Source organism: Capra hircus, chromosome 18 (assembly GCF_001704415.2).
Source record: "Capra hircus breed San Clemente chromosome 18, ASM170441v1, whole genome shotgun sequence".
NCBI classification, from domain to species: domain Eukaryota; kingdom Metazoa; phylum Chordata; class Mammalia; order Artiodactyla; family Bovidae; genus Capra; species Capra hircus.
The window spans coordinates 39,620,785-39,632,955 of NC_030825.1; the positions used below are offsets into that span (position 1 = coordinate 39,620,785).

General features: G+C 43.4%; 1 protein-coding gene and 1 long non-coding RNA gene across 2 annotated transcripts in view; one reads left to right on the plus strand and one right to left on the minus strand.

Annotated features, from left to right (window-relative positions):
- Window positions 1-7,463, plus strand: part of ZFHX3 (zinc finger homeobox 3) — a 165,097-nt gene extending 157,634 nt beyond the window's left edge. The window contains exon 9 of the mRNA XM_018062220.1: window positions 1,548-7,463. Within this exon, the coding sequence (XP_017917709.1) occupies window positions 1,548-3,202 (1,655 nt within the window). The 3' untranslated portion in view covers window positions 3,203-7,463. The remainder of the gene's footprint in view (window positions 1-1,547) is intronic.
- The window catches only part of LOC108637979, a 123,722-nt gene continuing 116,859 nt past the window's right edge, over window positions 5,309-12,171 (minus strand). Inside the window, exon 4 of the long non-coding RNA XR_001919475.1 lies at window positions 5,309-5,396. This is a non-coding gene — a long non-coding RNA (uncharacterized LOC108637979). The remainder of the gene's footprint in view (window positions 5,397-12,171) is intronic.

The window sequence follows — 12,171 nt, forward strand, 5'->3', positions numbered from 1 at the left end:
TTTTTTTCTGGGATTGGCAACTGGAGGCAACCTTGTTCTCCACCCCTGAAATTTGAGGGTTTTTAATGCAGTGTGATAGCCCAGGGCACCCTATACCACTGGAGCCAGAAATCAACATTGTCTTCACCTGGGTCTGGCCTTCGGGAATGTTTACTCTCATGAAGACAGTGCCTTATTTGGAACCCCCCACCCCAGCTTTCTTGCTGAAGGTGGTCCAGATGAAGAGGAGGGATGCCTCCTGTCTAGTGTTTGGGATGTGGTCAGTGCTGTCCTCCAGCACTTCGCTAGCCTACATGAACCAGCAGCAGCCTTCCATCACCCTGGAACAGAAGGGTCAAACCAGGAGATGGCGAAAGGTCAGGGAGGATGGCAATCTCTGGGCTCGATGGAGGCTTTACAGGAGTGGTGGGTTAGGCCTGAGTGGGACTGAGAATGCAGCTCTGCCCTATGTGGGCCTAGTGCCGTGGCCTGCCACCCGTAAGCAGTGGGGCCTAGGTTGTGATGTGTCAGGAACTTCTGGGGCCAGCACTTGGGCTCTTCTGTTTCTGACATTGCTTTTCCCTCTTTCTGTGTCTGGTTTCTAAACCTTCCGGTCAACCAAATAGGGGCAGGAGAAGAAAATGCTCATTTTTCCACTGGACTCCAGAATCCTACTCCTAGATGTTCAACAGATTTGTTAAAGGAGGTCAGCTGAGTCAAAGCAGTGGCTCTGTTTACCTTGAGTGGATTGTTTTCATTTCTTCCCCTTCCTCCTGCTCTTCTCTCTGCCTCCTAACACATCCATTCAGCGGCAGCAGTGGAGGTCACAGAGGCACATGTGTAGAGCCTGTTGTGTTTATTCATGTGGTCTTGGTGCCTGACTGGCTTTCTTGCTTTTGTTCTCTTCTCCATACTATACCTACTGTATTACTTCTACAGGGGTTTTGATGAATGCCATTGGTTCAAATGGGTCCCAGCTGGCAACAGCTAGTCTGAGGGCCTCCAGACTAATTGCCTTGGGCAGAGTGAATGGAAAGGCTTCCCTGGTGGCTCAGTCATAAAGAATCTGCCTGCAATGCAGGAGACGCGGGTTCGATCCCTGGGTCGGGAAGATCCCCTGGAAAAGGAAATGGGAACCCACTCCAGTATTCTGGCCTGGGAAATCCCATGAACAAAGGAACTTGGTGGGCTACAGTCCATGGGGTTCCAAAGAATTGGACACAACTTAGCGACTAAGGAACAGAGCGAATGGTAGCTGGGAGCATGGCAAAGAAAATATGACCCAGTGGGATGGGTGTGGCACGTTGGGCAGGAAGGTGTTAGGAGTTGTTTAGCTGATAGGGACAGTATGGGAGCTGACCCAGGGTGGGGTCCGGATTAAAATACAGGTTGGCCAACCCTGGGCCTGGTGAGAAAGCTCTACTGAAAACGTTAAATCAACAGAGAGGATCCTTTAAGTTCAAGCTCTGAGCTCTTAGACCCAGATGAAACCTCCTGAGCAAAAAACCTCCCAAGCTTCAGCCTCGCCACCCAGACTGACATATGACTTCTGTTTCCATTCCTTTCAGCTTTAACGTCTCCTAAACCGAACTTGATGGGTCTGCCCAGCACAACAGTTCCTTCCCCTGGCCTCCCCACATCTGGATTACCAAATAAACCGTCCTCAGCATCGCTGAGCTCCCCGACCCCAGCACAAGCCACCATGGCAATGGCCCCTCAGCCAGCCCCTCAACCCCAGCAGCCACAGGTGCAGCCGCCACCGCCAGCAGCCCAGCCACCACCTGCACCACAGCTCCCGCCACAGCAGCAGCCACAACGCAAGGACAAAGATGGTGAGAAGGTCAAGGAGAAGGAGAAGGCACACAAAGGGAAAGGGGAACCCCTGCCTGTCCCCAAGAAGGAGAAAGGAGAGGCCCCCACGGCGGCCGCAGCCACGCTCTCAGCGCCACTGCCCGCCATGGAGTATGCGGTGGACCCCGCGCAGCTGCAGGCCCTGCAGGCGGCCTTGACTTCAGACCCCACAGCATTGCTCACGAGCCAGTTCCTCCCTTACTTTGTACCAGGCTTCTCTCCTTACTACGCCCCCCAGATCCCCGGCACCCTGCAGAGCGGGTACCTGCAGCCGATGTATGGCATGGAAGGCCTGTTCCCCTACAGCCCTGCGCTGTCGCAGGCCCTGATGGGGCTGTCCCCGGGCTCCCTGCTGCAGCAGTACCAGCAATACCAGCAGAGTCTGCAGGAGGCCCTCCAGCAGCAGCAGCAACGGCAACTACAGCAGCAGCAGCAAAAAGTGCAGCAGCAGCAGCCCAAAGCAAGCCAAACCCCAGTCCCCCCGGGGGCTGCTTCCCCAGACAAAGACCCTGCCAAAGAATCCCCCAAACCAGAAGAGCAGAAAAACGCACCCCGTGAGGTGTCCCCCCTCCTGCCGAAACCCCCCGAAGAGCCAGAAGCAGAAAGCAAAAGTGTGGACTCCCTCTACGACCCCTTCATTGTTCCAAAGGTGCAGTACAAGTTGGTCTGCCGCAAGTGCCAGGCGGGCTTCGGTGACGAGGAGGCGGCGAGGAGCCACCTGAAGTCCCTCTGCTTCTTCGGCCAGTCTGTGGTGAACCTGCAAGAGATGGTGCTTCACGTCCCCACGGGCGGCGGCGGCGGTGGCAGCGGCGGCGGCGGCGGTGGCGGCTCGTACCACTGCCTGGCGTGCGAGAGCGCGCTGTGTGGGGAGGAAGCTCTGAGTCAACATCTCGAGTCGGCCTTGCACAAACACAGAACAATCACGAGAGCAGCAAGAAACGCCAAAGAGCACCCTAGTTTATTACCTCACTCTGCCTGCTTCCCCGATCCTAGCACCGCATCTACCTCGCAGTCTGCCGCTCACTCAAACGACAGCCCCCCTCCCCCGTCGGCCGCCGCCCCCTCCTCGTCCTCGTCCTCCGCTTCCCCCCACGCCTCCAGGAAGTCTTGGCCGCAAGTGGTCTCCCGGGCTTCGGCTGCGAAGCCCCCTTCTTTTCCTCCTCTCTCCTCATCTTCAACGGTTACCTCAAGTTCATGCAGCACCTCAGGGGTTCAGCCCTCGATGCCAACAGACGACTATTCGGAGGAGTCTGACACGGATCTCAGCCAAAAGTCCGACGGACCGGCGAGCCCGGTGGAGGGTCCCAAAGACCCCAGCTGCCCCAAGGACAGTGGTCTGACTAGTGTAGGAACGGACACCTTCAGATTGTAAGCTTTGAAGATGAACAATACACACAAATGAATTTAAATAAAAAAAATTAATAACAAACCAATTTCAAAAATAGACTAACTGCAATTCCAAAGCTTCTAACCAAAAAAAAAAAAAAAAAAAAGAAAAAAAAGAAAAAGCGTGGGTTGTTTTCCCATATACCTATCTATGCCGGTGATTTTACATTGTTGTCTTTTCTTTTCTCTTTTAATATTAAAAAGAAAAAAACCCTTAACCCTGTTATATTGTGTCCTTTTGAAGGTACTATTGGTCTGGGAAACAGAAGTCCACAGGGCCTCCCTATGTCTTTGGAGCTTAAACCCCTTGTATATTTGCCCCTTTCCAATAAACACCCCACGTTGATAGCACAGAGGAGCCCGGCATGCACTGTATGGGAAAGCAGTCCACCTTGTTACAGTTTTAAAAAATTTCTTGCTATCTTAGCATTCAGATACCAATGGCTTGCTAAAAGAAAAAAAGAAATGTAATGTCTTTTTATTCTCAGGTCAATCGCTCACACTTTGTTCTGTTTTCAGAATCATTGTTTTATATATATTATTTTTTGGTTTTTTTTTTTTTTGGTTTGTTTTTATTTTCGTTCCAGAAAAGATTTTTTGTTTTGTTAATTTAAAAATGGGCAGAAAGTATTTGAGAAAAACAATGTGAACTGCTTTAGCTTTCTGGGGATTTTAAGGATAGCTTTTCTGCTGAAGCCAATTTCAAGGGGAAAAGTTAAGCACTCCCACTTTCAGAGGAAAAAAAAACCCACACAGAGTGTTGAGGACTTGTAGCTTAAAAAAAATAAGTTTTAAAAAACTGACTTTCTGTATTTATGATAGATATGACCATTTTTGGTGTTGAGTAGATTGTTGCATTGGAAATGAACTGAAGCAGTATGGTAGATTTAAAAGGAAAAAAAAAAAAAAACCTTTTGTGTACATTTAGCTTTTTGTATGGTCCAGCTGACAGCTCCTCATTTGATGTTGTCTTGTTCATTCCTAGCAGATAGATTGCAATCCGTTGATTCGCCTAAGCTTTTCTCCCCTTTGTCCCTTAATTCCACTTTCTCTTTCCTCCTCCCACCCTATAATCTCCCATTTAAGGTAGCTGCCTTCATTTCTTAGAAGGTAGCTGCAGAATTATTTTATAAAACTAAAGAAAGAATTTCAAAGGGTTCTAGGGGTCATTAGGATCCTCACAGATTATTTTTGGTTGGGGAGTTGAAACTTTTTAAAGGCATATAATTCTAGTTATCTACGTCTGTTAGCCTTGTACATTTAGTTTTTATTTATCCTTCTTTTGGTTCTTCTTTTCACCCGATTTTCCCCCTCCTTGTTTGGTAGATGCTTCAAATATTCTTTTCTTAAACTAAAGCATTCGTTTCGGTTTCTGTAATTGGGCTGTGTGCTTTTCTTTTCTAAAAAAGTTTTTGGTTAGGGGTTTGGTTTCTGTGTTTTTGTTTTGTTTTCTTTCCTCTCTCAGAAAAAGAAATTTCATGCTTTAAATAAAATCCAAAGACACACCCTTTCACTGCTGAGGCAGAAAAAAGGGAAAGGGTTCTTGTTACTTGAGAATTTGTTTCTGATTTAAACAAACAAGACTTAGTTTAATAAAAGAAAGAGTAAAACAAAAGATTCCCAGGTTGTTATGTGCTTCTTCTGCAAGCAGAGAGGCAACTGTTAATGAAATTCCATATACCAAAAGACACATTTTTCACTTCAAAGTTTTGTCCTTGTGTTAGGCAGTCTGAGCGGTGAGTGATCCAGAGCGCAGCCAACAAAGAAGCAGATAGCACTTGTACGTACAGAGAGCAAAAAAGGACCCGTGTGTGAGGCACTTGTGTTTATGTTAATATCCATATTCCTGTAACACACAACACAACGCAACATACACCCTTTCTCATCTTACAAAAAAAATGCGATCTGAACTTTGAAAGGAAAACTTTGTGCTGCTATAACGTAGATTTTGGAGACAAATAGATGCTTTGCTGTTTCACTTTCATAGCCAAACATCAACCGAAAGAATCTCCCCTTACCCTGAAAGTTGAAGTCCTTCTCCCTTTCATTCTCTTCCTTCTGTTTCAAAAGGGAACTTTGAAGACTGTGAATGCAGGTTCCATCTGGTCACCTTTTGGGCTTCTTTCCCCAGTGCAGAAGCCACTCATCGACTTTGCAAAAAGACTGGAGCATTCCAAGATCTGAAAATGGATTTCTTTTTTTCTCTTTTTCTTTTTTAGCCGGGACTATTTTATTTTTATGAATTTGTTTTTAGTTTAATGAAAGAGTAGATCCTGAACTGTTGTATATATTTCTAACTAGGCTGATTGATGCACAGTGCAAATTCCTTTTTTAATTTTTTAAGTAGAAATACTAAAGAATACCATCTAACTATTCATACCAGTATCCAGCTGTAGCATAAGGTGTCAAAAACAAGTACGCAAAATATTTGCTGTTTTAGCAAGCTGTTTCTTTTGACAAGAATTCTTGTATTTCTCCCTGTGTTTGAGATGAACATTTTTAAATTTTGAAGTTGTACAGTTTTGTTTTCCATTATTTTATCTTGTTTGTAACTCTATGAAATATATATATTTTTTGCCATTTAACTGTTGTATGTTACTCTGTGTCTGTATCATATAGAAAAAAAAATTGTTTTTGTTTTTGGTTCTCTATGTGATACCAACTAACAATTTAATACTAGCTTTACCTATCAAATTCTGCTAGGTCTTTTCTGAAAACTTTGTTTTTAAAAAATGATAACTGCTTGGTAATAGTGCAATTTCTACCCCTTTTCCTCCCCCCTCAACTTTAAGTTCATTTCCTTGTAATTTTGCCACCTTCTCCCCAATGGCTTTTTTTTTTTTTTGGAGCTACTATGCCATCCTCCCTCTGTGAGGCAGAGTGACTGTCAGTGTTTTGGTATGCCATGCCTCGACTTGTGGGTGTGTTTGGCAACAGCAAGGTGGTTGGGTAGAGTGGCTAAGCCTGCTTCTGCCCACCAGTGTTCCCCAGAGGGGTTATGCGAGTGTTTCAGCCTTGAGTGGGTTGCATGCTTAATGCTTTCCTCTACAACTGTACCACCCACGTGTATGTTCATTCAAAAAGAAAAAATTCTTCTTCTCAGCATTAACCCAGAAGTAGCAAAGCAGTCAGTGATGGTGAAGCTTAGAGGTCAGACATGAGCTAGTTGATGTTTGTGGGCTGACATCCACCGTGGCTGTGACCAGAATCATTTACAAAGCATGAATTCACTACAATGCTCAACTGTTTAGACAGACTGGTCTCACTCAGAGAATTTATTCCTGTAGGTAGCTGAATAGGATATCTCAACTCACTTTTAAAATTAGTTCTTCACCTCCATTAACACTTCATATTTTGGTTGGTTGGTTTTTTTCTGACTTTTCCACAGTGTGGGTTGGTGCTGGGCACCGTTCAGTCACAGCACCAAATGCGCCCACAGAATGGGAGTTATTTCTTCCATCCTCCAAAAAGAAACTTAAGAAGGAAACACACACACACGGAAAAGTTTAATAAATCTAGGAAGTTTTTTTTTTAATTAAAAGCTATTTAAAGATATGAATGTGGCCAAAGTTTTACACAATTGAAAATAAAGTAAAACAGACGGCATGTGTTTAAACCTGAGTTTATCAGGCATGGCAGGAAGTTGCAAGAGAGAGAGGCAGTGACCCAAGCCAGTGCACTTGATGTTCATGGACATATATTTTTTTTAAATAATAAATTAAATTAAAACATTTTAAATAGAAGCATAAATTGAGTTGGTTGGTTGTTGGCGCTGAGATACTGCCCACTGTGAAACAAAGCTTTGACTAGTTCTTTTGTTTATTTACTTCCTTCGGGGGGTGGGGAGGGGGGCAAGTTTGGGTAGGAAAGAGCATACATGAACGTGACCCTGAGGTGAAGAGGTATATGAACAGCCTTTGCAATGTACAAAAAAACAAAAAACAAAAAACAAAAAAAAACAAAAAAAATAGAGCAAGTGAAACCAAAAATGATGTTCTTGGTGTTTTTCTATAATGTAGTCTTGTTAGCTTTTTTGTTACTGTAACAATGCTGATCTCGAACTGTACCAAAATACATGGAGACTAACAGAACCACATGGAACTTTCAAACTGAAAAAAAATTTGTCACAAAAACTTTGTTGTCATAGTTAAGTTGATTGTAGATGGTAATTGAATATACTCCTTTGAAAATATTTCATCAAGTATGTTTCCTGCTCATTGTGATACATTAAAAAAATATGAGCAAAAGTTCTTGTCTCTGTCACCAGATTTTGTGTGTGTGAGAGAGAGGTTGATGGTTGATCCTGAGGTTGTGTAAACAAGGACACTAACTCCAGGGTACACAAGCTCTTTGATATTTCTGAGTGTCCTTGTCTCTCCTGACACTTACGAAGGTGCAGGAAGTGTTGGTGATGGAGCTGACTAGCTTATTTGCTTGAGAAGGGTAAGCCTGACAGCTTGGATGATATTTGGCCCCAAAGAGTTCTAATAGCACTGATACTTTTAATTCACATGTTTATATGCAAATTTTAGGTACCTGGGACAACAACAAGCAAGGAAATTTTGCTGACGGCAAGGAAAGAGGTAAGATTAACTTCTCTGAAATGGGAATCAGATCCACTGTTGACAACGCAAGGATACAAAAAGTGAGTTGAATTAAATGAATGATTGACTACATTTACCTTTCCTAGCAAAGGGCTTTTAAACTCTGTTAGAGTAGAATTTGAGATAAGAAGAGTCTTCAAAACAGTAATAGCACTAGTAATTTGTATATATAAGAGGAAATTTGGTACTCTTATCAAAAACCCTCCCTTCCAGCAGAAAAGGTGTGAAATTCATTAATAAGGAGTACATCCAAGATCAGACCCAAAGGCCCTTCCACTCATCTCTAATTTATAGCCAAAGCCCGTAAATAATTTACGGAACTCTAGCAGTGGGCCTGGATGGCACTGCAAGAGAGCTGTCTTCTTGCAAGGTCTGCAGCATCTTTCCTCAGCCAACAAGGGGTTTTTTTGCTACACCAGGAGTTGAACTATGAAACCTGCTTCTACTGGCTCAGACAGCCATTGTCTACCAAGTCTTTTTTCTTAGTTCCTACCGCAGGCATTCAAGCAGCAGCAGTGACCCTATTAACTCAACATCTCAAAGAATCCTACAGTGGGTACAGGCATCACTAGAAGCTGGTTCCCTCACTGGTAGCTGGAACCTCTGTGCCGAGCAGGTTATGCCACTGTCCCTAAGGAAACCCTGCTCTTTCTCCAGGCACTGTACTTCTCCTGGGTGTTCCTGCAGAGGCACATGGCTTCCATCTTAGTACGTATTCTTGGCACACAGTTAGGTCACTGATCTTTCTTCTGACCCTACAGAAAGGTACATACAGCATGATAAAAACTGTTCAAACCCAAAGCCACGTCTGCCTTCCTAGGCTATAATTATTTTAAGATATGGCAGGATCACACTGAAATGTTTTAAACGGAACTAGTTTCACAGTGAGGTTTTTGCTGCTTCAGCTCTTTGCAGGAAGGTGACTACAATTCAAATTCTTAAGATAAATTTTTAATAAGAAAATAAGACAAAACCTTGGTGATGGTTAGGGCCTTTGTATCAGAAAAACCTCTAAGCACCTAAATTACATTGAGAGAGGACTGGGTAAGGAGGGACTCCGCCTGTTACTAGAAAAGTTTTACACAAAAGGGAAAAGAGGTCTTCTAATCCGGCTGCAATATCATGCTCATGTGGATATTAATCTACTTGGAATTAACATTTTTCCCCTGGAAAATGTGAAATGGCAACATCTTAGAATGGCTGATATGTGTTAGTCAGGTAGCTGTTTCTAATTTTGCTTTAAAGAAATGTCTGTAGTGCCTAGCTCCTGTTATAGACTAAGGACCTTACAAGTCTCACTTTTAACAAGTTTAGACTTCAAGTTACAAGAGCACAAGCAGTTTAAGAGTCGAGCTGAAGGATGAGAAGTCTGCACCTGCTGCTCTGCTCTGTAGCCTTAATTACAGGACAGACATGCCTGCTCAGTCTCTGTATATTACTGCTGGGTGCAGACCAGTAAGGCTTTGGCAAAACTTGCAAAATTAGTGCTCTCAGGGCCATTAAAGTAGCCTAAGCTTTCCATTACCTTCATTTCATAGCAAAGCTGGTAGGTATCTTCCTTACTTCTTTGTTCTTTTCTTTTCTTTTATTTTTCAGAGAGAGGCATGTTTTTTAAATGTCTTACCCAATTACCCTAGATTCCTCTGAAGCTATCTTCTGGAGTTTTTAAATTCCAGATACAAAAAAATTGTTCTTTATCCTTTACGACTGCTTCATTTCTTATCTATATGGAACAAAGAGGCTGTTTAATCCAATTTAGAGATCTCTTATTAATATAAGAATGAAAGAAAGAATGATAAACTGTTTTACTCTTGGAGCAAGATCCTCTGGCCTGAGAAATGAGTGCTAAGAAACAACAAACCCAGCGTATGAAAACGGCAGACAATCTCCGTCTCTGTAACACTGAAAGCTGCTTAGGACACTCACACTGCCTTGCCCTCCAGCACAGCCCCCTGGTGCATCACTACTGTCTCTTAGACCCCCTCTGTAACCCCTTCTGTTAGCATGGCACTTAAAATACACTGTGAAGGTCTGCAAAATTACTTCCTGCTTGTTCCTCAAAATAATCTATAAAGAAGGCAAAGTGGGTGACATTGATGCCAGGTGTTCAGGATGGTGAAGTAATGAGTGAGGGGAGAAGGCACTGACCATGTCTTCAGTCTCTGTCTGGTGTTCCTCCTCCCTCCACAGTTCAGAGAGAGGGGTTAAGAGAACAGGAGTCAGTCCGACGGGCTTCACCACTGTGACCTGGACGGCATCACTTACTCCCAGTAATATGAGGATAAGGGTACCCGCTTCATAGGCTTCTTGTGAAGATTAAATAAGTTAATATCCATAAAATGCTTCAAACCCTGCCTGGTGCATACTCAGTGCTGAGTATCTGTTGCTCCTATCATTGTAGTATTAACTCTCCACTTGTTTGCTGTAGATCCCTTGGAATCACAGCTCTCTAACTCTTGCTTTACTTCAAGACTGTGGGGACTGCAATCCCATCAAGTCTTTGCTTGATGCATGTTTGCAGCTGATATGTCCCTGTCTGTACATATCTCAGAGGGCAGAGAGACTTGTCAGGGTGTTTCTGCCCATGTGTTGTACAGGAGGACTGTACTGAGTCTACACTTCATTCTCTCCATGCCCAGCTTCTAATGATTAATGTGGTCACAGAAAAGGATGGCTTGTAGTTTGCTTCTGTTTGCCAGAATAGGCATTCCTGATTCGCCATGCTGGTGGGTCAACAGCTTAAATGTCTGGGGTTACAGAGACAGACTAGAAGCAATGGAATAGGATGTCACAACTTGCCCACTGCCATTGCCTTTTTTGAGGTGGTTTGAATACACAGGTTGGGAGCAGTAGTATCTAAAATGAGACTGTGAGAGTAAATGAATCGTACGTGAAACAAAACTGAAAAAGGAAAGCACCAAAGGAATGCAGCAAGATCTTTCCAGCCTAAAACACAGGAAGAGCTTTAAAAAAATACCATTATTCTAGTAACCAGCAAAATAAACATCAGGAAGAGGCATGGGAACAACTGAGTAAAAACTACACTAGCAGAGAAAAGGCTTGATTAGACGATTTCTATGATAGCCCCTGCACATATGAACTCCTCGGGGACACAGGTTTTAGATGGCTATGGCTCTGTGAACTTTCTCCATTTTTAGTCAGAAACAGCGATGGTACTGGATATAAGATTGCTGATATTGGTATGAGAGGGCTGGTAAAGGCTATGGTGGATGGCTGGTGAGCCATTTTTCTTTCTCTCTGAGGATAACAACATATAAATGAAGCTTTGGTATACTGCCTGTAGTTAGGACATTATCATATAGTATCTGCTTTGATTTCTTTGTTATATGGTTCTAAGTTTGATTTTTGAATAGTTTTCAAAGTCTGATTTGTAATCAGTTGAACTTATTTGTTTCTTTCAAATAGTGTAAAGATGGTGTTCCACTGTTACCTCATTTGAATTGTTGCCAGTAGGGAATCTGCTGCCATCCTTATTTTTAATGTATTTGGCAGGAATAGAGACACAGATGTTGAGAATGAACTTGTGGGCACAGGAGGGGAAGAAGAGGGTGAGACGAAGTGAGAGAGAGTAGCACTACCGTGTGTGAAATAGCCAGCGAGTGGGAAGATTTTTCTCTGTACCACTGGTTTCATCACGTCATGTCCTGATGTGCTTTGGTGTAGTTTTAGTTATGTCTCTGTGCTTGGGATCTGTGGGAGCTTCAGGCATCTGTGAAGTACTACTTTTTGTCCAAATTGGAAATTCTTCAAACATTTTTCAAATCTTTTTTCCATCTCTTTCCCTCCTTCTTTCCTTCACCTTCAGGGGTTTCCATTATATATGTATCAGGTCACTTGAAGGTACCTCATAGCTTACTGAGGCTCTGGTCTGGCGAGGTCACTTTTTCACTGGCAAGGTGTGGGGGCAGGATACACCCCGCTATGGTGGCTCCTACAGGGAACAGATGTGCTTCATTTTTGATCTTTCATATCTAAACTTCAACTTCTGAACATATCAGTGACAATAATTGCTTTACTGTCATCCTCAGCTAATCCTAAGATGTGTGTAAGTTCTAAGTTGGTTTGATTATTTTCCTCATTATGAATTGTGTTTTCTTGCCTCTTTACAAGACTAGTAATCTGATTGGATACCAGTGATTGTAAATTTTATCTTGTTGGGTGCTGGACATTTTTGTATTCCTATAAACTTCCAATTTGTTCTGGGATGCACTTATGGTATACAAAACAAGTTTGAGGGACTTTCCGGTGGTCCAGTGTCTAAGACTCTAAACTCTCATTGCAGGGGGCTCAGGGTGGATCCCCAGTCAGAGAGCTAGATCCCACATGCTGC